General features: G+C 39.9%; 1 protein-coding gene across 5 annotated transcripts in view; it reads left to right on the plus strand.

Moving 5' to 3' along the window:
* Window positions 1-27464, plus strand: part of Sema5a (sema domain, seven thrombospondin repeats (type 1 and type 1-like), transmembrane domain (TM) and short cytoplasmic domain, (semaphorin) 5A) — a 451529-nt gene that overhangs the window by 278874 nt on the left and 145191 nt on the right. For all 5 annotated transcript variants that reach the window (NM_009154.2, XM_011245340.2, XM_030248431.1 and 2 more), the window contains 3 exons: window positions 14979-15041; window positions 25029-25127; window positions 26563-26776. In NM_009154.2, the coding sequence (NP_033180.2) occupies window positions 14979-15041; window positions 25029-25127; window positions 26563-26776 (376 nt within the window). The remainder of the gene's footprint in view (window positions 1-14978; window positions 15042-25028; window positions 25128-26562; window positions 26777-27464) is intronic.

The raw sequence follows: 27464 nt of genomic DNA on the forward strand, positions 1-27464 counted from the left end.
CCAATACCACATTTAGAATTGCCAGACCTTTATTTTATATGATCATCTTAAAACGGGCCAGCTAAGCATGTGGATTGTATATTTGTGTGACTATAAATCTAATAGGTTATAATGGTATTTGTCTAAACACCATTGAAGGTAGATTGACCAAAATAGATTTGGAAAGTCTTTGTGAAAAGAAAATCATTGAAAACACTGAGGACAGAGATAGTTTGCAAAACCAGTAATCATTTCAGAAGGACTAGAGGACTCCAAAACACAACGGGCTATTACTGTTGCCCCGAGTTGCCTACTGTAACTACATGGTAAAACCCTCCTGATGATGATACCAGATATTTGGCTATTACACATAGAGAAGTCATTTTAAACTAACTTGGAAATTTTCTCTCTTCTGGATAGTTTTCCTAGTGTCTGAAAATAATATGTAGGCTACTGATTAAAAACAAAAAACAAACAAACAAACAAACAACAACAACAACAACAAAACAAAGGTAATAGCCTTAGGTCTTACCCAGTGCTTAACACCTGTATGCTACAATACCAGTCTGCCGGGTAGTATGTTTCCACTAGTACAATACTGGCATGACTGTATAAGGGAGCTGATTTCTGATTAGATTTAAGGCCTGTACCATAGGAAGCAGTTTTATGCCTGGTACTATAATTCTGATTAAGAGCCCATGCTCCATTAGTTACCCCACAGACTTGCACTTAAGGGCAGCACTAACTGGATGTAGCAGATTATATTATTCATCATCATTATTATTATTATTAACAACAATAGTATAAAAATAATGTAATATAATGACTTGAAATTGGAAGGACTATGTTGTGGAGCATGGAGAGACCTGGAACAAAAGAATGGTGTCAGCCAGGATCATATTTCATTGAATCTATGTATGGAACTCTCAAAAAATTAAAGAAAACAAATTAAAAATCCATCTCATACTTTATCATTGTTATTTGAGCATATGTACGTGGAGTCTGATTTTCACAGCTATAATATTCTCCATGTATAATTGAGAGACCTAATCATCTGTCATCAAAATTCATTAAGTCATTGCCACCAAGTAAGAACATGTATGGAAATATATAGGAGAAAGTTAGTGTATTTGACATATAAACTATCTTTTAAAATATACATTCTTCTTATAATTTGAGAATTGTATACAGATTTCCTTAATGATCCACTTTAATCATACTGGTAGCCCTTAGGGAATGAGGCATACAGCTGTTTGTATTAAAGACTTCAGAGCTATTACAGACTCTGTAGGGTCCCTAAGGAATCCACAACTATCCCCCTAACCTTTAGCACTTACCCAGGGTGTTAACTAATCAGCATCATACCTCAGAGGGAAACTCCTGTTGTGGAGGACAGCAGGAGAATTACAAACGACAGAGGAAGGGGATGTTTCTCATAGACAGTGACATCCTCCTCCCCAATCACCGCTCTGTGCAGTGAGAGGATGGGCATGCTACTGTCTTTCCTCTTGGGGATATGGGAGGATGGGTGGGCGTGGCTACCATCTTTTTTAGTGTATGCTAGAACCTGACTTTCGTCACTTAAGAAGAATATGGAGTTTCAGGCTCACAGCTTGGAACATCAGTAGGCTATCTTGGTCTGATAATCCTCCCAGCTCCAGTTGCAGACACAGTTCCATCTGGTGACTTATCACATCTGAATACAAAATATGTATTATGGAACTTTAGACAGAAAATCAAACTGGAGTCTATTCCCAAACTGGGTTTCTGTATCACATTAGAGAAGATAAAGAAAAAAACTATCTCAGGAATGCATCATGTAAGCTGCTAGTACCACAGTGACAGATTTCTGTGTCTTGGGGCTATGTATCGAGCCAAGGAGTTTTGGGTAAGCATACAGAATTGTGATAACATTGCCTGAGTTAAGTTTGTTTTTGTGTTTTACATGAACTTTGAGCGCTTAAATGGGGGAAGAATCAGCAGTGATAAAATGAAAACATAAAGAGGCTGATATCTCCCTATCAACCTTCTCAGCCAGGGTCTGTCTTTTATTACAAGGAGAAAACAACACATGTTTCTTGTTACAACACATTCAAAGCAGGCACACCCAGCCTTTCAACAAAGCTTTGTTAAAATGGGAGGGAATGGGGGCCAAGCACACTCAGACAATTAATTGATGGAAACACCATTGCAGGTGAGTTAACAGACCTCAGAACCAGGCAGCTCTGACTCTGAAGTCTGTTATTCAGTCACCCAACAGCCTTGAAGTACATCTTTCCACCTGCACCTATCACTTGGATGTAAAACTCATGATGGGGCCAACCGTTGCTGGGAGGATAAAATATGCGGATGGGTGGAGAGACACCAGCACCATTTCAGGTCATTTGGATCTGTGTACAAGCTGGAATGCTTTCTCCTGCCTGTTGTCCTGCCAGCCTTGTACGGTGTCGCACCGTTTGCCTTGCTCATTCTTGCACCATTTCCCTTGAGACATTCCGCCAATCCTAGCTTCATACATCCATATGCTGAGTCGGGCTACATCCATAATACTGCTGTGAAAGCAGAGAGTGGGGACTCAACATTCACAGTCAAACTTTGAGAAGTCAGAGTTATTCCCAGTATCACTTATAACGAGCCTTGCGTATTTGCTGTTGACATTCAGGGTTGTAATGGGGACGTGCTTTCTATGAAAATTCTAAATTCTCCTGAGAACTGTGATGCTGGCTGGCTAAGGTCAAATGCCCTTTTCTGACTAGATTGGAGGCAGAAAAAAATATTAGCATTTAGTAACATTTTCTTTTCAGAATTCTGAGAGAAATGTAAGACTCCCAGACGTAGAACATAATTTGCTCTGCGTTCCTCATTTTGCCGCTCATAAATTCCAACCTCCTTAGCTTCAGTGCATGTCCTAGATGGCGAGTTACAAGTTTCCCCTCATTTTTCATTTCTGTTTGTGTCATTTTTTATATCATCTCATTTGCTTGACTTAAGACATGAAATTCCAAGCAAATAAATCACTGTGGTGTGACTTTGAAGAAAAGGTCTTGTGCCGAACTATTTTGAATTCCTCTGATGCTAGGGGTACCTGTCATGTGATTAATACGGTTTGTGTTGTGCTTTTTTTCTCTCTCTCTCTTTTGCCCTGAATGCTAGAATTTATTACCAAGTACTAAATGTGTGCTTGTTTCAAAAGTGTGATGAATTTGTGTGAGTTGGGTCCTTTTCAATTAACCATTTTGGAAATAGATCTGCCTTCCTATCATATTTTTCTTAGAAACAATGAGCAGAGGAGAGTTACTTATGGGGTGAAGAGAAGGCATATTTTACCTGTCACTCAAATCCAACTGGCAAAGCTGAGCATGGGAGAGATGGGAATTCACTTCAGCCAGACTTGAAATTTCATTGTCCTTGTTTCTAAGTTTTCCAAAGACAGTTTTCTTCTGTCCCTGACATACCTGGTGCTCTGTTATTTTTCTTCCCTTCTTTTCCTTCGCCTGTGTCTGACTGTGCATACCTACAGTGGCTTCAATACAGTCTTCTCTTTATCTCTACTCCTCTCAGGCCTTCTTTGAAACCTCTTTCTTTGTTACTAATCTCACAGTAAATGTCCTGCATGTGTGTGTGAGTAGACACACACACACAAACACACAAACACACCACTGGTTTCTATAGTGGCCCTGGAACTCCTTCATAGACTGTATGTAATTCAAGGCATGCTCCTATATGAGTGTCTAGGAGTTTCTACAGCAAATTACCACACACTTGGAGGCTTATCACAACATAAACTCATGTTTACCAGAAATTTAAAGGAGATCTTTGTGATACAAAACCAAAGTGGCAGCTGAGTGGTATCCCCTAGGATTTTGGTGCAGCCCCTCTTATGTTTCTCTTAGTTTGGGGTACACAGAAACTTCTCTGATTATGGCTCTATGAACCCCTAGCCGGTCTCCCTCCACATGGCTTCCTCCTGTGGGAAAGTTACATCGCCTCATGGCTCCAACTGAAAACCTAGACTCCAATCACATCTGTAATATCTTCTCTCTGCCCTCACTGTGCTGTTCCTAGATCTGGGCTGTCGGTGTGGGTGTTTTCCAGGGGCAGCCTTTATCTAGCCCAACAGTTTTATACTTTCAGATCTTGTCCTATATTTTACAGTCTACTCATAGCCATATACCAAAATTCATTACTGCATGCCATTAATTTACTCCAAGTTAAACTCATTTCATGGGAGATTGGGTTAGGATGAAAAATCTGACAGTTAATTGTCAAATTATAGCCCATCACATAACCAAGAGGTAGAATTAGAGGAGGATGAATTTAATAATAAAAAAAAAGTATGCATTGTCAATAGAAGTATAATAGACATGAATATTTAAAAAAAAATCACCAAATCCTTGTTTCCTTTTACTTCAAGGAGTTTTAGTTTTTAAGAGCTCTTTGTGAACAAAACTCTTCCTAGTAGGGATAATATTTTAAGAATTCTGGCATAAAAGTAGTCAGATTACAATATAAATGAAAAAAGATTTGATAAAGAAAATGACAAAATTTTTTTCATTGTAGGTGATGCACTTGTTTAACAAATGGAATATGCAGGGTGGGCAAAGAGATACCAATCAAGTTATGATTTTATTAAATGTTAGCTTGCCAAAAGGCATATCCATAATTGTTATGAAGTTCTCACCCAACATCTTTACATAATTGTAAGTAATGCTTTCCTCGGCCAGAAGTTATCACCCAAATATATATTGTTTCAAAATATAAGAGTAAAATATGACTGCTGAATATATACCAGGAGATACATGTCCAGATCTCTTAGTTGAAAGTAGAGGCTATTAGGAATATGAGTGTGTAGAGCTCATGAGAAGTGCTTTCCAAATATCTTGAAAACAAGTAGATTGATATGTTCTCAAGCTGGAAGTAAAGACAATCTTTGTAGAAGCTGTGTCTCAAAAAGTATGTGTGTGAGAGTTGAATAATGGATTCTGAGTGGCTCACTGAGCATAAAATATTTCCCCAGTAAAGATGCATAATTTTGTCTTTATAAGTGCTCTGGCAAATATAGAGTGCCCACTCTGTCCCAGATTCCCAGAGGAAAATTAATGAGATCTTGAGAATTGTTTGTTTTCCTGAAGCCAATGTCAGAAGAAAAAAAAGAAAGAAAGAAAAATATAAAAGATTCACAGAAAAGCTGGAAACAAAAGCCCATATATTTGCATCTATATTGGTTATTGATCTGAGAGTTCCCACCAGAAGCATTTTGCTAGGATTCAGCCAGGATACTTGATAATAAAAAATAAAATAAAATAAAATAAACTGGTGACTATAGCTTTGGCGACTTTACATTACAACTGAGAAATGATCACACAAAAATGAAAAATAAGACAGTCTTCGTGAAAACTTAAGACACTCTAATACCATCAATAAAATAAAAGGTGAGGACAAGCAAAGCACATGGGACACCTGCATCACCACCGTCCTCAAGCTCTGCACGACCCTTCCTACAGTTTCCATGCTGCCTCCCGATGAGGGCCTTCAGGATTCTTGCTAGCTACCGTCCCTTTAAAGCTCTTTAACCATATTGTGAAATGAATCTCATCACGTGGCTCAAGAATTCACCCCTGCACTAAGGTCAAGCCTGTTCATTTCCACTTATTTTCTTAACGATGTCAGCTTATGATTGCCTTAACTCCTCATGTCTGTGAAAGGAACAGACCCGAGACCACACAACGTCACCATTGTAAAGACAACTGTAATGCAGGCTTTGTTGTACCAAGTTACTTGTTCCATAGAGTAGCCCATATGCCATTATTCAAATAATCTTAGGTGACTCATGTGTGATTGAAAGTTTTCACAGCTTAATCCTTTCAGGATACTTCTCTTTACATGCCCAACGAATATTATTTCAAAAGAAAAACCATAAGTTTCATCTGCTAGATATTTAGCAAATATCATATTTTCACTATCTTGTATTAGATAGATTCTTTATTTACATTTCAAATGTTATCCCTTTTCCAGGTCTCTCCTCTGGAAACCCCCTACCCCATCCCCTCTCCCTGCCTCTATGAGGGTGCTCCCCCACCCACCCACCCACCTGCTCACCCACTCCCACCTTCCTGCCTTGGCATTCCCCTACACTGAGGCATCAAACACCCTCAGGCCCAAGGGCCACTCCTCCCATCCTCCAACTGATGTTCAAGGGCATCCTCTGCCATATATGTAGCCGGAGCCATGGGTCACTCTATGTCTAGTCTTTGGTTGGTGATTCAGTCCCTGGGAGCTCTAGGGAGTCTGGCTGATTGTCACTCTTGTTCCCACCATGGGGCAGCAAATCCCCTCAGATCCTTCAGTCCCTTATAATTAAATGTTTTTTAAAGACATACATTGGGCAACTATGAACATAAGCAGAGCAGTCCTGGTACTCAACTACTGTGATGTCGGGACTCTCAAGCTTGATGGAGCTCTCATTGTGTCATGTACATACAGACACTTTTAAGAACTCCTGTATAAAACTACTCATGCCTCTAGTAATTGGAATTTCACTAAATTTAAGCTTACAGAATGGACAAGACCATATTTCAAGACAGTCTTACTTGAACTCATAGGAATAATTTATTTGAAACTCTGGAGGCAAGAGTATTTCCCTGAACCTGTAGCTACGAGCCGCCTCTGTGACCACCCTTACCTTCACGTATGGCTTTCATTAATGGAAAGACTTCTGAAGTGCCACCCCTGTTGCGTGCCTCTATGCTGGCCACCATGACTTCAGGTTCTGTACTAGACAGAGTAATATTTTTTTTTGACATGGGGATGGTTACTAATTATTTTCATTCCCAGCACCCCCGCAGCAGGTTCATGCTTGTTGAGGAATGAGTCTGTGGGAACTCACCCCATCTTAGTCAATTCTTTTATCCCCTGGTCTAGTCCCCATACTTGGAGTGGCTCAGTCACTAGAAGCATCTATTTCCCCAAAGCCCTGGTTCATCATTTGTGCGTCCTTAGATCCCTGATTTCAAGAAGTTTAAGAGTTTTTGACACCAGCGAATGACTTGTACAAAAATTTAAACTTGGGCATAGCTCCCTCGATATGTAGGCTTTGTTGTTGCAGTGTCTGGGTATCTTTGTTTACTGTACAGCCTGGGGGAAAGGGATCCAGTACCATCTCAGATCTCACCCACACATACTGAGATTCAAATACAGCTTAACTGCCAACTCCCTAAGTAGTATGCATGTGTATGTTTTCAGGAGTAGAAACCAGAACAAAGCAAACAGGTAAGTAGATAGTGCAAGCACTCTGACAGGTGACGACTATCTTAGCCTCACACTTTCCTAAAGATTTATTGTAACACAGTACCTACAGCCCACCCATAGCCTAGCTTTACACTCATCTTCTTTTTTTATGAGCTGTTTACAACACCAGTTTAATAATATAATTACTGCTCTCTCATTGAGAGAATCAATGTTCTAGATGATCCCTTCCCACTCTTCATGTGGCAGCTCCTGTGTACTTCTTGTCCAAAGTCTGGAGGAACTGTGTTGGTGGCCATATGTGATGAAGTCACTCAACCATCTCCCAGGCTTGATCTCCCATGTGGCTCTTCCCTGTGGTGGAGGTTGGGAGCTGGTGGGATGGTCTGGAGCCTGCTGGTGTAGAACATTTATATTCATTTTTATAGCAACTATGCAGTGCTTGTTGATTGTGTGTGTGTGTGTGTGTGTGTGTTTGTGTGTGTGTGTGTGTGTGTGTGTGTGTGTGTGTGTGTGTGTGTGTGTGTGTGTGTGTTATTGTTCTAGGTAATAAAGTAAGTGAACTGGGCAACTCAGCCTCCTGACCAAGCACAGTTTGACATTTAGAAGAAAGGAGAGACAGGTAGATGCTTTTGTCTTTGGGATTTAGGGCTTGCTTTTGGTATCTTCTCCAGTGAAGAAAAGGTCCAACGTGCTGCACAAGTGATTTCCACAGAAGTAAATCCCCATCGCAGACCAAAGTTTACACATGTTTATGATTATAAAGAGGTGAGCATAAGATTGCAGGAGGCATAGGCCATGGCTGTATGGGCTCCTTGAGTAAGGCAATTCCAGAAAGGAGATCAGGTAGTCCACAGGCTACATACCAGGCTGTCCAAATCAGGGCTGCTTTCAATGGCCATGCAAGCCATCTGGAGCAGAATGGACAGAGGCAGTAGGAAAGATGATAGGATGTTCTAGATATCCTTGGTTTCTATTGCTGGTGGAATGGGGGTGGCAATGATGGGTTCTCACATCTACGAAAAAACAGAACTCTGCTATCATATCAAAATCAGTCTGTGTTTGAGTTCTTAAAACCAGCCCAGCTTCTGTAGGTCACACCCTGGCCAGGCAATTGTTGCATTAGATGAATCACAAGCTGCTTAGAATCAATACTTGTTCTGTGAGTGGGTCCAGAGTTTTAAAAATGAATACCTTCTATGACATGTGAATCAATGGATTTTGTGATTAATATATACTGAATGCCAACAGCTCTGACCTTAGACATGCACAAATCTGTATACTTCAGGTATGTATTTTTTCTGAATCACAGCAAAGAGAAACAAAAGAAACCACACGAGCCAAATAACCAAGAAGCACTTAACTTGACTATCCCAGGAGCAGGACAGGATAGGCACAAATCCAAGCCATGAAATTTCAGTGTTAGTGAACCACCTGAAATCAGTGGGACTTTGGCAAATACCCAGACAGTACCTTCATCCAAAATCATATAGTGATTCTGCTTATCACATGAATTATAGACAGCAAAGTAAGATAAATGTGTAAAAACCCCCCTTCTATTGTCACTAGTGCATCCAAGGTCAAGGAATTGTCAGTTATTGCATTCGACTTGGGAATTAATTTCACCCAGAGCAATCACCCTTATTGGTATGTCATTGTCAGTTCAAATGTGACATGGTACTGGGTTTACTATTAGCCACCCCAGTCAAAACCCATACGAATCTCAAATTGTGACCTTATTTGGAAATACATCTTGCACATGTACTAAAATTAGTATGAGCTTGTCATTACTGATTTGTGTTGGGCTCTGATCCAGTAGCTAGTGACCTTACAAGAAGAGGGAATTTTGTCTCAAATACAGAAGACCTTGTGTTATCTGAGAATTGTTGTAAGTGCAAGCCAAGGAATACCAAAGACCTTTTCCCTGCTAAAGGCTAGGACGGTGGCCTAGGCAGAGTCCTCTCAGTTTCTAAAGGAGCAACCCGTTACTGCCCTGCTTTAAGACACTCAGCCTCCAAATCTGTAAGACCATGTTTATTTTGTTAAAATTACACAGTTTTTCATACAGCCTGGGGAAAACTACAGTGTTATCTTTACGAATTAAGAAAACAAATACACGAGGAACATTCAACATGTTTGGAGCCATTATGCACTTAGCCAAAGTGACTTTGACTTGGTATTAGGTGAAGAACAATAAAGGACTCAATGTATAGTAGTTAAAAATACTTTAATACTTACCAGAGCTCTAAGAATAAGATATATCACTGAATTGCATAATGATGTTGGTGCAATAAGAATTAAAAACAAGATATTAGGGGGTTTTTTGTAGAAAGATATTTGTAAGAAGATATTAGTTAAATTAGTTCCTTTGTTGCCTCATGATTTTGAGGAACTGCCCATGGGAAACAACTGGAGTCTCTAACATAATCAGGGAGGCAAGTATGCTATGGATTCATTTGAAAATGAACAATCGCCTTTTACCTTAGACATAAAGACAATGTTGAGCATTGGGCAGCTCTACCAAAGTGACTAAAATATTTTACCTCTGTAAAATTAGATTTATGTCACTCTGGAATAGACATAACAGCCAAATAAAAGTAAGTAGTGAAGACAACCAAATTCAAGGTTGGCTAGAAAGATGATCTATTCAGACACTGTGAAATCCCCACTAGTTTTGAGTTTCATTTGAGTTTTGCTTGTTTTGAACAAAGGTATGGCCCCACAGTCCCTGACAATTTGTTTATAATGGTGGTGACAATGTAACACTCTCCAGTGTGTCACAGAAATACATGACATAAGAATATGAATACAAACATAGGAAAACCACACACACTCCCACAAAGCCCTCAGGTGGTTGTTAATTTTTGGTGCTGTGTAATTAAACTAGTTTTTTTAAATGTTATCTTTTGCCAGTATCTAATTAGCAAAGCCATCTGCTGAAAGAGCAGTGGCCCATCTGCTTAGAATGTTGTTCTCCTCATTGTTATGAAAAGCATCCACCACTGCTCGTCCCAGTCTAATTAACTTCTCTTGCTGTGGAATGTGATAATACACAGATTTGTTTATACACTTCTGAGAACTGTAGATTTATATGTATGGAAGAAGTACATAAAAGGAACCAATCTTTTTCTCCCCAACATCTGACTTACTCTTGAGATCACAGCTCCATTTGTCATGACGGGAGCATGTCTCTGTGCAGAATGAGGAGACATGTTATAGTCTACTGTGAAACAACAGATTGTTTTTTACATCCCTGGGTTTCTGTAGTTCTAAAAATCAGTGTTCTGTTTGTCCTGAATTCTTCTCTATTGGTGTGGTTGTAGCACTGCCATTTGCCAAATATTGATTGAGAAGGCTGTCAGCCCAGGCATTACCACAGGACTTGAGAAACACCACATGAAGCTACCAGGAGAAGGATGCAGGTGCTGCTGTGTGCTCTGCTCAAGTATGCAGTAAACTCTTTTCTTTAAGGTTTTGAAATAATTTTATTTCACAAATTTATTGCACACATATTATCTATCTTTGTCCACCTAGCAGGATGTAGTATACTTAGTAGATATTTAATGAATATTAACTGAAAAAGAGATGTCATGTAAGAACCACAGCCAAACTTTTAAATTTATTTCATATCATAGATGATATTTATGTGTCTTTATAGAAAAATGGGCTACCTCTAGGAAACCTAAGTTTTTAAAAATGTAGATCTTCAAGATCATTGATTCCATGAGTATCCAAGTTACCACTACTATTATTTTATGTTTGCTTCTGACATGTCTAATGAACATTAAACATTGAATAATAGAATATTTGTGTTTCTTTCCTCTCCTATAGTAGAAAAGAAAAAAGGTAACTAAAAGTCAAGATTTTTTTTTTAATTTTGAGAATGTATGACTGAGTTGTACTGGCATTGGAAATGTGCAGTGCCTTAGCATTTGTTTTGACTGCCAGAAAAATAGGTTAGGGGGCGGAGAGCCCAAACGTAGCTGGAGTGAATGTGAAGGCAAGTATATAGAACACTTCCTACGTCAATTGTAGGCTTTGCTGCACAATAATGATACATGTACAAATAACCAGCTTCAGTGAGACTAGAATCAAGTTAGAGCCAAAGGTCTTTCATCCACAAGGACAGGTCCTTATAATAAGAGACAGCAATGAGTTCCACGGGAAGCTGAGCTTGAACAAAAGAGAAGAAACTTCGAGAACAAACTCTAATGCCAGATAATTCCATTCGCCTCTCTGGTTTTCTCCTGTGGAAACATGTTTTCCATAGCTGCCAGAAGACCAGCAAAGTAACGTCTAGTTTGGTGAACGAAAAGAAAACTGCTATGAAATTAATCCAGAACTCTTAATCCTCTTGTAAATCTAGAAGAGTCTCCTTTCCAACTTCACGTCTTACACAGTTGTGCGATACCTAATAACATATGTTCCTCACTATCTTCTCATGGTGAATATATTCCCACCATTAATATATGATTTCCTTTTCCCTCTCTTCATGAATAATGTGAAGCCTTAGAAAAGCTGTGCTTTCTAATTAAGTCTGGATTTGAGTCTGGTTGATAGAGCAGCAGGATCTCCCGAAGCTTCCCCTCTACTTCAAAGCAGAGAAACATCAATGGGTCCTGTTTCACTATTGTCTAATAAACATGTATGAGTAGTTGCTGTTTTTCAGTATTCTGGACAAAGTAATGAAATATTTATGAAAACTCATACTCTTTTTCTTTTTGCAATTTCTTCTCCTTGTCCTTGGCTAATATTTATCTTGAAAATGTGAAGGCTACTTGAGCACCCGCTAGAATTGAGAAGCTGTTTGTTTACCAGCAGCAGCAGCATGGATGGAGATCTAAGAACTTTGATGGCATTTGATTCATATTCTCTCTTAATCCTGGGGCTCACCCTGCTGCCCAGACCTCTTGTGTTTATTCAGGAGAATATTAATATTTTCCCTTTTTTGCATTCCCTTCAGGTTTCCTACTTGGTAGACAAGAGCTCCATCCTCAGCTCTCTGTTTAAGGTCCCACCAGGTCACTCATCCTAAGCATAACTCCTCTATAGCCCAGGCAGGCTCGACACTCATCATCTTTCTTCTCAGACGTGCATCACATACATCAACATATATTTCATGTGTGTCTCCATATATGTCCTTGATTGAGATTTATGCAGGTCTGTTTCTGTCTCTGTCTCTGTCTCTGTCTCTGTCTCTGTCTCTGTCTCTGTCTCTCTCTCTCTCTCTCTCTCTCTCTCTGTGTGTGTGTGTGTGTGTGTGTGTGTGTGTGTGTGTGTGTCAGAGACAGAGAAACAAGGTTAGAGAGGGTGAAAAAAAGAGAGGAAGACAGAGGGGTGGTAGAGCCAACCTTGAGTATCATTTTTCTTGTACCCTGGTACCACCTACCCTGGTGGGTCTTATTTTTTTTAATTAGATATTTTCTTCATTTACATTTCAAATGCTATCCTGAAAGTACCATATACCCTTCTCCTCCCCTGCTCCCCAACCCACCCACTCCAACTTCCTGGCCCTGGTATTCCCCTGTACTGGGGCATATGATCTTCACAAGACCAAGGCCTCTCCTCCCATTGATGGCCGACTAGGCCATCCTCTGCTACATTTGCAACTAGAGACACAGCTTTGGGGGGTACTGGTTAGTTCATATTGTTGTTCCTCCTGTAGGGTTGCAGACCCCTTTAGCTCCTTGGTTACTTTCTCTAGCTCCTTCATTAGAAGCCATGTGTTTCCTGATATAGCTATCTCTTGTAAGGCTATGCCAGTGCCTGGCAAATACAGAAGTGGATGCTCACGGTCAATTATTGGATGGAACACAGGTCCCCTAATGAAAGAGCTAGAGAAAGTATCTTACTTTCTTTTTACCATGCTTTCTTAACTTGCCTAAAACTCCCCGGTGAAGCTAGACCACCGGGGCAGTCAGGCAGTCCTGCCTGATGCTACCTCCTCAGAACTGGGACTGTAAGCAAGTGCACTCACACCCGGCTTTTGAAACAGTGCTGAAGCTCCTGCCCTCCTGCATTGCTTTCATACCAAGCACTTTACTAACATAGCTCTCTCTCCATTCCCCAATATTTAACTTTAACAACAATACCAACTCAACAAGAGCCATTGTGGGCAACTCCTCTGCTGAAGTGTTTCACCATACAGAAGTGCTCATAGCTATGTAACCAGAACCCCTTTTTCTGTTCAATGACATCAACCCCTTTGGTAATAAAAGCTTAAATTCATAATGAGTTCTTTGTTGCTAAAGGAATGTATCAGCTCATTGATTCTCTTCTATATTTAAATAAGAGCAAAGGTGCAACAGGGAGTTTTCTATAAACAGATGTAAGAAAGAAGCCTATTAAAGTTCACACAAGGGTAGCAGTGAGTTTATTTTCATTTTTGGAGTCTGCACGTCACAGTGCTGTGTGTACAGCTCTTACCTCTGTGCTGGTATCTTCACTGTTTTTGGAAATATGTGCCGTCCTGGATGGAATCCAAGGCAGTTCTTGTGTGAGACGCTGCCCTCATGGCACCCTGACCCAGGAAAGGACCTCAGAATTAACACACTCTCTTATCAGAGGTCATCAATAACAACTGCATTCTTGATGATTCCACACGATCATAATAAACAGACATGGCACTGTTCCTGTTTGCGAAACACCAAGTGGGTTCTGTGTGGATTGTTTTCTCATTGTCTTGTGTTTGTTGAGAGGGATGAGCCATCCTGCACAGTTGTTATGACTGCCTTGGTTGTGTATCAGTGTTTGGCAACAGCAGCCTGACCTTATATTCTCCTAGGTTTGGAAACTTGAGAAACAATTCTTCCTGGCAGGTGGTGGAGGCTGGTATTTTCCTGCATGTTATTTTACTTTGGTTTATATTGGGTTGAGTGTAGTTTCTTCTTTGACATTTTCTGACCCAAAAAAGATTGTTCCTCACAAGATTTCCTGAAAATAACGTCACTGGTCCATAACTGAATCTTCAGAAATCTAATTTTAACAGCTAGGGGAAAAATTACAAGAAGAAGATATGAAAAAATATATAGACTTCCCACATAAAAAGTCTACATACCACAAAAATAGTAGAAAAGAACAAAAGTCAGTGTTTGGACTGGTGTTAAATGACTCACAAACTTAAGTTGTAAATCACCTCTGTCTTCAAAACTGGCATTATCATCTTAAGTATCGAAGTTCTCTGTGGGACTAGACGTGCTAATCTACCTGTCAACTTGATCAGCATGAGTTAGCTTTGAAAAGTTTGTAATGTATGAAGCATCATGGTTTTAAATCGAGCCAGTATTCTGGGCATGGACCAGTCATGCCCTGACTGGCATGTATACAAGGATTGTGGTAGCTAGAATATGCAGTTATCCCTGGCATTATCCACGAGTGTTGATGCATGACACACTGTGCAATAAGCTCTGTAGTTTTGAATGATTCAGGTGACTCTGCTTCATGGTCTCCTTTGCTGGGAGCTTGTCCTTGTTTTCCAGAGGCAATCAATCTTGTTTACCAGTAACTGTGACTAAAGGTACTGCTGTTTTGACTGTGAAGCAGACTTTAAAGAGGACTTGTCCTCTTTAAATGTCTTAATTTGAAAGTTGAATGTAAGCCCATGACTGGATGCCCTGTATTTGGTATTAATTTTATGCCAGACTGAAGGTGCTGGCACAAGAGTGAGCTGAAATGATCTAATCTAGCCACCAGGACCCAATTATTTCCCACCTTTCCGGAAAAAAGGCCCTAACTTTTGTTTGGTCTCTTTGTAGGCTGTGGAGTGGGAGTGTGACGAAGCCACCAAGAAGGCCTGTTACAGCAAGGGCAAATCGAAGGTAAGGACAGAGAAATATACAGATACCCCACTGTGCACTGAGGACTGTGTATAACATATCTGGTTTCCTGCAAAATGAGGCATATATAAAGAGGATATGTTCCATGTTTCAAAATTTAGTGTAAATGTTCACAATAAACAGGCATTTCACAGAGGGTCAGAAAGCAAGCTAAGACCTAATTTGTACTTTCAGTCATTATATAAGATTCAAAATAAACTATGACAACGTTAGAAAAATGTAGGAAATAATTTTAAAATAGTATTTAATTTGCCTCTCCTATATTTTGTAGTTAACTACAGACAGTAGTTGAATACTTGTATTATCTTATGTTTGCAGTACCAGGAGTGCAGGGCCTTGTATGTACCAAACAAGTATAGGATACGTGCTCAATAGAATCACTACATCAAAATGACCTGAGGTAGATTCTTGATGATCTCCTCTATCTCCATCAGTGCTGAAGTCTACATTCCCAAATTCTCATACATAGTGCACTGAGAGTTGAAGAGGGGAGTGCACTGTCACGCTCACATCCACACCTCCCACACAATGAGGGTTTGGTAACATGCACAGGACTTTATCTTTCCAGAAACTCGCTCTGTCTTTTGAAGAAGAATCTTCTACTTCCTGAGGAAATTGCCTTGCAGCTCTGGTTCTGTCAGTGGTTCTGCCTCTCCAATGCTGACTATACTTTAGTTCATGAGGAAATGTGGGTACATGCAGAGGGGCAGCATTGGCTTCAGGGCCAAGAGCATAGAACCAATCCAGTAGAGTCAGTGGTTAGCAAGGGGTTCTCAACGGTGTGTCAATAATGAGTGCAATGCTTTGTCTACCTCTGGTTATGGTACTTGCTTCTTGCCCCTTAGGAGAGTGGTTCTGAGAGTTGGGTGATGATGCAGATCTCAGCGATATAGAAGAAAACATAGTAGTAATAAATCATAAACTTAGCCAGGATAAAATACATGAATACAGAGAGGGAGTGAGGGATGAAATAATGAGAAAAAGAAGGCAGAGGAGAAGGGGGGAGGGAATAGTGGAAAGAATCTAGAAATTAATAGACATTCTTTATCAAAGGATATTTAATCATCAGAAATACCTCAGAGCTAAATCATTAAAAAATTTACCAAACTATAATCCTAGCTCCAGGTTGCAAAGGACCAGAATATGAAATACTCCCAAATAAATGGGTGTATTATGGTATAAATAAAAGCACACCAGAGGAGTCTGTAACCTGCTTAGTGAGATTTATAAAACCCAGTTATGCTTGGGGATTTCTATGTGAACAAGGCCTCTGCCTCCCTGTAGAAGTTGAGGCTCCATATAGTGGATATGTCATAAAACTGGTATTTATCTCCACTAGCCAGGTTTTCAGAGCATGAACCATTCTCGTGTGTGACTTTTCCTGAGGAGTCATGAACAGACATCTCCCAAACCTCAAGGAATGGGGTCATGAACCTTGGACGTTTCCTGAATCTTACACGTCATGGTCTTCCCCTTACTAGGGAAGGTCGCAGTCTTGAGGGGATGGGCACCTTTCCCTAAAGTTCCTCCTATAGGTTTCCCTGAAACCCTGTATCCTAAGCAATCAGCCGAGGCAGGTAGGCTACATCAGGAGGAGATAGTGAAAGTCACTGGTGGGCACACTGGACTTTCTTTCCAGGGTTTCAGCCTGGTGACACTGTCACCATGCAGAAGGCCTGGGAGCTAGCTGGTAACCTGGATAAACTTGCTCCTCCTTTGGTATCACCCCCCCTCCCCCCGCCGCCCCCGTGGTCTTTCCTTTTTATCTTCACTTTGCTTTCAGCAACTTTCTCTTACTTCTTTTCTTATTTTCTGGGTCATGGATTTGCACCAGGAAGCAGTAAGCCTGAGGTGGACTTTGTTGACAAGTCACTGAGTCTGTGTCTGTAAATGCGGATTTTGGTTTAGATTTTGATAACCTGAGACATGAAGACTCCACCCCGATATGGTCCTTGCATTCAGGAGAACCCTGTTCTCTTCTGAGAATTCTCTCCTGTCAGTCCCCTGTTTCCATGACTACTGTTCCTTGACTGCCTGGTTCAACTCTTAGGGCACAGGTTTGGTGTTCCAACCTTCATTCCATCAGTTATCAGTCGTGGAAATCCCTGTGGCCATCGGTCTTTGCCCTGTGAAGCTAACCATCCAGCCCTGGACCACGAGCTGTGGCAATGGCTTCCTTATGGCTCGTGTGCCTTTTTGAAGGCCTTTGGCACACAGTGTGGAAGTTAGCAATAGGGTATGAGTACATGAATACACTAAGGTATTCCTCTGATCATCCTCACCGCTTTTGATGATGGGGACAAGATTTCATCCTTTCTTTCCATACAGTAGATTTAGCACCTTATCTACCTGTGCCCACCATGGCATGACAACCCAAAATAACCAAATCTGCTCCCGACATCCGACATTATCTGGAGAATCTGTGCTTTCATTTATTTAATATACACAAATTAGAAATTTTTGCATTGTTCATTTTTTTCCTGTCCCCTGAAGCATATATATATATATATTTTATTGCACCAGGAATCTACTTACATATTTGGTTAACAGACTTTCAAAAAGTGCTAATAGTTAATTCTATTCTTCTTCCTGGACTTCAGTCTCTATGTGGTCCTTGTGATTTAGAAAAACAACACCAAGACTTGTTGAGCCATGGGGTTTCTGGGGTGTCTCTGCAGCATTGTCTACAAACCCTTAATCAAAGCATTCAGCTAGTTTTCATTTTCTCGTGTATTATTGCTACTTAGGGAAATTGCTCAACTGAACCCACCAGGCCATGTTTCACCTCCAGCTGTGACCTATGGTTAATTTTGTATTTAGAATTTAAATAAATTTTTAGAATAGTATTATTCATGCCCAGTAGGAATACACTCCTGATCCAATGAAGGGACCAATTTTCAATACACAAAATCGAGTTTTCCTAGTACCAATAAGGGAAATGAAAACAAATGTACTTACATCAAATCATCCTATTATATTTCGTATATTTTGGTTTTAATGGATTAAGGGTAATGGCAAATTTTGGTAATTATGGTAATTCTAACTGTGTGTGTTGGATCTTTAAGACATATATTAAAATAAATGAAGATAAATTTCATACACTATATATTATGTGCAAGATCAATTATGTTTTATTTTAGGCTGCATTAAGTATAATGATGAATTTATCTAGAGTTTTAAAAGGCAGTGTTCCAGTGAAATCGAATTTAGTTTATGCGGCTGCTTGTTGAGTTGGTCCCTGCCTATGATTCTTATTCCTGAAGAGGCTGAGTTAGGAACATTAGAGTCCCTGGGAGATTGGGGACAGTCTGGAGTAAAAGTAAGGCCACAAACAAAAACAAAACAGCAAAACCAAAAAACCAGGAATGGTGTACAGTAGGAACTCATGTTTACAAACTGAGGTGCTAGCTTCATTAACATGTTAGAGTAGATAACACTGTAGCCTGGTCCAGGAGGGGAGAGCAAAGGATGCCTTATCTCCCTACCCAAAAAAAGTCCTCTTTCCTTAGTTTATTCTCTTTATCTTCCCTCAAATGGGAACTGGAATGATTACTATCCAGTGAGGAGACCAAGCTCAGCTCCCAGGACACATAGAAGAACAAAAGCAGAGTAATGTCTAAGAAAGGGAGAAAGCATACCAAGATCGCTATCAATGCACCATCCCTGAATTCAGATTTCAGGCATCCCAGAGATCTTCAGGCTGACAGGTTCTAGGATATAAGACAAGTAATGTTTCCATTTGACTAATATATAGTATCTCTTTGGAGGAATGGAATTCAGGGCTTTTCGTAGTGGTCATGAATTTATAAGGAAAATTCAAATACTTTAATAAATTTGCTTGTGCTGTAGTATTCTGGGAATGTGCTCAGAATTACAAAGTCTCCCTTCTCCCTGTAATAAAAAGAACAATGTGAAAATGTGACATTTAAAAAATATAAAACATGCAGGCGTTTTGACTGAACTCAGTTTGTTCCTACTCTCCCGAAAAGTTGTGTGTGCTATACTTGTGTGTGCTATATGGCACACTGCATTTCACTGTGCAGCCACTAAGATATGATGTCTGGAAGGAGGTGGCTGAACCTGCAGGGAGCTACTGCCTGCACCCACTTCTTCTCTAGCGAGAACATTCCTCAACTGACTGCTGAGCTCAGGATAATAAATATGACAACTTTTCTCCCCTGACATTTCTGGGTCAAGTGCAAGCCACCTTCCATGGAGTAGGGACATGAAATTTATAATCTAGGGAGCCAAGGTCATGAGAAGTTACCCAAACCTTTGATGGAGGCTTGCAAGGGAAGTAGATGCTGAGACTGTGGATTCTGAATAAGGTCCAACCTTTAATTTACTTCTAGATTTTTCCACTCACTCTGTCTCCAGTGCTCCACATGCATTACAGCTGGGGAGAGAATCCATTCTTATTGATGCAAAAGAGCAGTATAACAAGATGCATTGCATTTCATTGTCTATGAAATATGTGTTACTGAAATCAAACTGTAGAGCTCTTTAAATACATTTCACATAAATATTATTTTAGACACAAATAGCCAATTGTCTCAGCATCTAACAAGAATGCCTTGTCTGTTGTGGGTTCTTGTGTCTGGACTCAGCTGCCTCCTCCCCCAGCAACCCGCCACCCCCTGTGGCGTTTAAGGGCTACACAAAGGAAACATAACTAATTATTAAGGGAATGAAAGAGTTACTTTGTGCCTTTATGGCATTTCATAATCTTCAAAATGCTCTTGTTTATGATCTCATTTCAGTATTTTTGACACTAAGTTCTTAGAATTATTGTGCTAATCAGCGGGAGAATTTGGATTAGAATCCAAAGCTCTGTCTATTGTTACTCATTTTGTGTCCAGTAGTCCTGCTTTCTCGGTTGTCAAAGTCAAAGTATGCTTTTAAAGAGCCCAACTCCGAGTGGCTAAGGAGAGGAAGACATGCTGCCTTCCGCCTGGAGGCCTAGTGCTGAAGGGCTGGAGCTTGACATTGTTACCTGAAATGCTGATGTTGGAATGGCGGTCAGTTTCACCATGTGTGTAGGATACTCTAGATCCACCTCTGTGCTTTAAGAACTAAGACCCTTCATCTTGGACAGAGGCGCCTTATGTAGATTATGCTTATCAGGTACTCTATGTGTGTGATTTTTATTAACTAAAAGTATTTTTCTCTACACTGTTCTCTAAATAACAAAAGATCTGTTTGCATAGCATTCATACTAAATAGGTACTAATGAATAGATGAAAAAACCTATAGCAAGATATGTGAAGCTTAGAGGCAAATTCTACATCTTTTGGTACGAGGGGTTTGAGCATCCTTATATTCCTATAGAGTTGATCCTGGATGGCATCATAAACATGTATTTGTACATACACACAAATATAGATACACAGATATATATTATTCCTCTTCATCACCTGAAATGTACATAAAGGTAATATATCATTAAAAGGAAGACAGTTTGTTTTCTCTGAGAGCACTGTGGGTAACATAAAGCTGTCAGCTTCCGACTGTGCTCTCTCCTCTTTGGAATTCATTAGTGGTCCATGTGCTGTGAGGGGGCACTAGAGGGTTCGAGTTGCTTGACAGTCATATCTGCACATAGCTATACATTCTTTGATAAGCACAACATATTTGATAGGGGAAGAGGAAATGATGAGATGTTGTAAGATAAACCAGATAATTCAGAATAAAAGAACCCTAAAACACGTTTTCTCACTTGAAGCCTGAAGGCTGTGCCCATGATCCCAAGTTGGTATTGTTTATTCCCCATTAGGAAGTCTTTTCTGCAACTAAACTATGTTTTTCAGCTCCCAATTGAAATAGGATCTTCTGAAAATGAAAAACAAGCTGATCCATGCATGGACCACAGGCACATATGTGCCATTTTACTATTGAAGTAGAATTATCCAAACAAAGACGGATGACTCTGATTACCAATCACAGAGGCCGTGTGGCAGCTGGCTTTGGATGGCCTCTGAGATAGGGCCTCCAGCCCTATGACTGCTGGAGAATCAGAATTCAATAAGTCATCTTCATCCGTTTCCACAGTAAAGAAATGGAATAATAAGGGGAGAAGTTGATAAAATGTGGAAACCATAGACATTTCAATATGCTTCTCTGTAAAAGAAAACAGTTAAGAGCCCCCTGAAGTATCACTTAACCACACATCTGCCCATATTTCAAAGTGCTGATCCCAAGTACTACTTTGAGCAAGGCCAAGTAACCTATAAAGAGCTAAGTTTGCTGCTGACATTAACTGACTGTTAATATGCTGGGACTCTATGCCAATTTTGTTCATTCTTAAATTCAACTCTCTGACCCTGAGATGCATCTTGTGACTCGATGCTAAGTATGTCTACTTTGTTCCTTTTCATTTTTGCATTTTTTAACTTGAACTTGTCTCAGCCTTTCTTTAAAAAAAAAAGTGCTTTAAGAATACATTTTTCACACCCAATTCTTTTCAAATCAGAGGTGGTAGTCCATCAATTAAAGAGGAGAGAATCATTAAGAGAAGCACAGAGGAAGGTTGTGAGCTGACCTAATCCATGGGTGAGCTATGATGAAGACATATAGATGTGGCCCGCCTCTGCATGTCATGCTTAAAGGGCCTGCAAGGAAGCTCAGCTTGATTTGATCCACCTGGTGACTAAGCAGCCTTCTTCACTGACCTCTACTATGCCAAGAGGATGGGCGTCCATATGACTGAGATCTTCTAGAATATTTTCTATGGTCCTCAATAGGTTGCATTCATCACAAGCCCTCTGGGGTGTCTATAGGTTGTGTCTGCCTCCCATCAAGTCAGAAAGATGAATGGTGCACTGGCCTCCTCCTCTGGCCACCTCAGTCCGCTCCATGACCTCCTTCCTTCCTGAAACTCAGTCGGGAAAACTGGTCAAGGCCTAATGAACTTTCACAAAGTCCTAATTATCAGAGCACGCCCCATTACCCTCTGCTCCAGTTGAAACAGTTTCCTGTTTTTTCTCCCCCTTGTCTCCTGGTTTAAAGAACCAGTTGAGCTTTCTGTGCCTCTGGATATTTCTGCATCCCACATCCCTTCTGACCTCCCACTTCTCTACCAGGCTTGGAACATGCCTTCAGGAAGGTGACAGCCTTCTGTCTCATTAACACTGGATTTCTATTTGGGGGATTTGCATAAACACCCTGGTTGGTTATCTCTGTTGCTCCCTTCTCTTTCATAATTGACTGGATTGCATGTTTTCTCTTTGCTGGGTCTGCAGAAATCAGCAGTGGGTCACATCTTTTCAATTGGAACAATTTCCCCTTGGCCTTGTTGTTTATAGCAGAGTTGTTCTCTCTAGTGAGACTCTCCTTGGGGTGGCCTCTTGCTATAAGAAGAAAATTTCTTTTACATCTCATATTGTTCTTGAAACAATTCAAAGAGCAGCAAATGGAAATGGATGCACTCTGAGCCCTGTACACCGTTTGTAATTTTCCATTCCAGTCTTCATTAACATGACAGTGTGTCCACTCATTTCACCAAGAACACTCAGCCCTGTGTTCTTGAAGGTCTAGGTGGAGATGGTTCAAACAGACAGGCCTCGGTTTCCTGTGTTTGTCCTCCTTTTGATCCTTTCATGGTAAACTCCTAGGTTTCTTAGTTCTGGTGTCCTCACCCCTGGCATGAGCGACTGTGTGATTCTTTGAGGCCTTTAATGCTGTTCTTTGCTGGGTGGAAGGTTCCTTTCCTTTCCCCAGTCAGGAAAGGATTTGGGAACAAAACAAGCTTGGCTCCTCCAAACTTTTCTAACTGTCGCAGTTCCCAAACATTTACAATTATTTATACTTATATTTCAAAATTGTCTGTTTACTTGGCTTTTTTAATTGTTTTTTTTTTTCAAACAGTTTTGTCAGCCCATCATGCTGTGCTGTTTTTATTAGCAATGGAGCAAAAAGCATCATATATTTGATATCTCACTTCCCTTATAGAACAAGTTCATGCCAGTGAGCAATTTGCATTGTATGAGCCAGGCTATACAGCAGATCAGATAATGCAAACTCACACTGCTACTGAAAGCGAAGCTTATGTGACCAGAGAGCAGAATCGCTGTACTAGTGAATCTATTTTGTCAGGGTTTCTATGAGATTTAAATCGTTCCAGCATCCTGGCATTCTGTGCTAGTCCTATTGGGAGATCCTTTTGATGTGTCACATTCTGTCCTTGTCCTTTCACAGCTTAACTCGGTCCAGCCACAGAGGGGAAAGAACTCAGCTATAGGAGAGCATCTCTGCCCACCTCACCTCACTCTGCCACGTGGGTTCTTGAGTAGTTTTTTGACAACAAACATGAGGCTAACTCATGCTCAGAGTATAGCACGGCCTTATTACCCTGGACTGTATGGCCTTTGCTGCACACAGTGAATGTTCCATATCCCGTGGAATCTCCAGCATAGGTGATGTGCCCAGGCATAGTCCATCTTCCTGACCCAGTATAGCCTCTGTCCTTTGTCCAGTGCAGTCCTGCATGGGTCCTCCATGCACCTCCACCTGGTAGCCCCAGCAAATCATGGTCTCCCCTTAAACTTCCTCTCCAGGGAATCATCCCATACCCTTGCCTTCCCTTCCCTTTTAGAGTAGTAGAGAGCGTGTCTCCTAACTTTACCATGTGGGCAGCTATGCAGTAGATGTTATAGTTCTGGTTATCCTGTTTAAACTGTAACTTCTAGTACACAGAGTGTCAAATCAGTGAGTTCTGAATGGAGGGGAGCTTTCTGTCACATGACCCTATCTATTGACAGCTCTCCCTATGTTCTCCCATTAAAACAATGTTCCATTCTCTTTCCTTGTTCTTCTCCTACTGTTAAGTAGCCTCTTGCTAGCATATCTATCACTGCGATGAAGATATGGGCTCTTTGCTGTGAAAGCACCTGTAGGATATTCCTCAGCCCAAGGTTCCTCCTCAGATATTCTGTTGAGCAATATCTCCCTGCTAGTTATACCATTACTTGTAAAGGAGTTAAAATTGTTTATAGACACTTGCTATGTATTTAATGTAGTTTTAATATGTATTAATTACACCAAATGGGTTTCATTATAACACTTCTATGCATGCATATATTACACTTTGATTAGTCTGAGCCCATAACCATCAACTTGTTCCAATGTGTAGTTTCCATATACAACCTTCTGAGTGGGAAAATGTTACATCTACAGCATGTCTATAAAAGGCTTGTGAATTCTCTTTTCTTTTTAAAATTATTTGTCTTAATTATTCTAATTACGTCATTTCCCCCTTTCTTTTTCCCCTCCAAACTCTCACATATACCTATCCTTGATCTAACATATACCTGTTCTAGTTCTCTTCCAAGTTCATGGCCAGTGTTTCATTCACTGGTGTGTACATAACTATGTGTATCTGTGTGTATATGTGAGTGTATTCCTAAATATATAAACACAACCTACCCAGTCCATATAATGTTACTTGTGTTTATGTTTTCAGGACTGATCATTTAGTATCAGATAACCAATCGGGGTGCTCTTCCCTGGGGAAAATTATTTCTCCCTTTCTCAGTATTCCTTAGTTGAATGAATTTCTTTGCATAAGGATGAGGCCTCATGAGCTTTTTAAAGCAATCAATGCTTTCATAAAGAACATCAGATGAGTTGATTTTACTTATTTTCTTATATGTATCCAAAAAAACCTTAAAATCTGTAGTACAATTCAAAATGAATTCATGTTCATCAAAAGAAAGCATACGTATGGAAGATATAATCATATACACATTTACCTTTGTAAATACAATCTACAGAACAAGTGTCTGGGTACCAACTATCTACAGAACCCTTATATCTATGGGTAAAGATATAAGGTTAACAGCTTCCTTGCTGCTTTAGTCAACATTTGGGAAGGTCTATATTTTTTCTTTGCATGGCAGACATAGTATGTCCACACTCACTATCCCTCTTGGTTTTAGAACTTGTTAATGTGTTTCTCATACTTTTGATTTTCAGGAGGAATGTCAGAACTACATACGAGTGCTCTTAGTTGGTGGGGACCGGCTATTCACCTGTGGGACCAATGCCTTCACACCTGTCTGTACCATCCGCTCGGTATGTGTCCATGTTGAGCTTTAACAAACTTACTCCAGGAGCAGCCAAGCATGATGCTTTTCAAAGCCCAATTGTGAAAATGTTTCTGTTTACTAAGGGAAAGTACCTTTGCAGCATTGCTGCATTAAACAAATATCTGATATGTTTGCTGCTAATCAACCAGGACTGTCATTTATATAAAAAAGCAAAAATTAATTGGACACTACATATTGAAGGATGCTTTGAAATTATTTCAGTCAGCATTTTCTCAATGAATGGCCCTAAGAATCGATCATAAACACATCTTTCTTATTTTCATAGTGGTAGAAATGTTATCCATTACTAAAAGTGGTATAAAATCACAACTCATATGGGAAGAAAATATCTATAAACTGGATACAAGGTATGCCAAAAATAAAATGAACAAATGTTCGTATGCAATGTAATGTTACAACTGTTATTATAGATGTGGACTTTCATCCTACTCATCTCCCTGTAGAAGCATGGCAAGGCCATTAGACATGCATGCTATCTTCTTAATTCAGGATATTAACTTAATCTTCTTTGAGAAATATAACTAGGAAACACCATTATGTTAATTTATGGGTATTATAACTCCTCTTAAAACCTTAACTTATCATCTAGGCTTAGTGTTCATTATTTTAAATTTTAAATTCATTCTCATCTATGCCATGAGGTTGGTATTTGAAGGGAGGGAGTTGTTTTTTAAAAGGAAGATGCTGAGATGTAAAGACTTGCTGTAACTTCCCACGGACTATGTTTCCAACAGCAGCAAAGAAGGTGAACCTACTATTCCTGCATAAACCATCTTCACTATTTTTCTAACTCATTTAAAAGTCAAAAACCAAATTGAAATTTAATCTTGTCAAAATTCTCCAATACAAAAGAAGAAAAATAAAAGCTATACTTATGTTTTATTAGATGGCAAAAAGAATCTTGTAAGACAATTGAAACTTAACATGCATGCAGATTTCTCAGGACTAAATAGGAAGTAAGAAAAATATAAGAAATATGTACTACACGGTACAGAATATTGACACATGCTTATCACTAAATATTTAAGGACATCTTTTTGTCAGATTAATACTATGAAGATAGTTCCTTTTTGTGTTTCACATATCTATAAATATTAAACTTGGATTCTTCATTAAAGTAGAAATCAGTTGACATTCACATATCCTATGGCAAGGCCATCTATATAATAATCTTGCTTTATGTTGTATCACTAGCATGATTTTCTGTAACTACAGGAAGGATTCTCTGGCCAAGATTATAGAGAACTGTTTTCATATAGTCAGAGTTATGAAAGGTTTTCTTCTCACATACCCCAGAACATGCACAGTACACATGTGTCTAACAGTGGTAAAATGGTACATGAGCGCATTGAAGGGGATTTTTCTGGATTCACTGGTTTTCTTCTCATCTTCACCCACAGTTAAGTAACCTGACTGAGATCCATGATCAGATCAGTGGCATGGCCCGCTGTCCCTACAGTCCCCAGCACAATTCTACCGCCCTACTCACTGCCAGTGGTGAGCTCTATGCTGCAACAGCCATGGATTTCCCAGGGCGAGATCCAGCCATTTACCGAAGTCTGGGCACTTTGCCTCCTCTTCGAACTGCACAGTACAACTCCAAATGGCTCAATGGTAAGTCTTTGAGTCACCCCTGAGCCTCACGTTGTTTTGTTTGTTGTGCTTGGTTAGTTATTGCTTAAAACTTCAGTCACACTTCATAAAGAAAAACAAAATCTTCATCTTCAAGGTATAATGCATTTAGTACTGATAAATAGCAGTACTATCTGTGTTCTGCTGTTTCTTCTATGTGTTGCTGTTTAAAATCTAGCAAGTTGAATGTTGGGTCATAGACACATGTAGGCTCATATGTACTCTTCCTTAATGTCTACTTAATATATTTTGAATAAACACAATTAATATATGACATTTTCAGCAGTATCAAGAACCTATTTGCGTACAATTAACTCAAAGTAATTTGACAATGTAAAAAAAAAATGTTTCCAGTATATGTGTCTATCACTTTGGGGCAAGCATCTTCAGATTTAATTCAATGCATGGAGAGTTCATCGGGATCTTGTCAGTTTAGATTCTGCTACCCACAGCTTGCCACGTTGGTCCTAAGAGCCTCCATGCTCAGCTCATGAAGGCAAAATCAACGCTGTAGTTTCTGGCTTGTTTGCAGTTGTGTCAACATCCCCTGGAAGAAGTACCACACTCATGTCCATTCCTCTTTTAAGAAACTGAAAATTACGAGGAAGTACCAGTCAATTACAAGCAAGAAACAAATTCCCTGTTAAATAAACAGCCAGAGAATGGACAG

The sequence above is a fragment of the Mus musculus genome, chromosome 15 (assembly GCF_000001635.26).
Source record: "Mus musculus strain C57BL/6J chromosome 15, GRCm38.p6 C57BL/6J".
Classification (NCBI taxonomy): domain Eukaryota; kingdom Metazoa; phylum Chordata; class Mammalia; order Rodentia; family Muridae; genus Mus; species Mus musculus.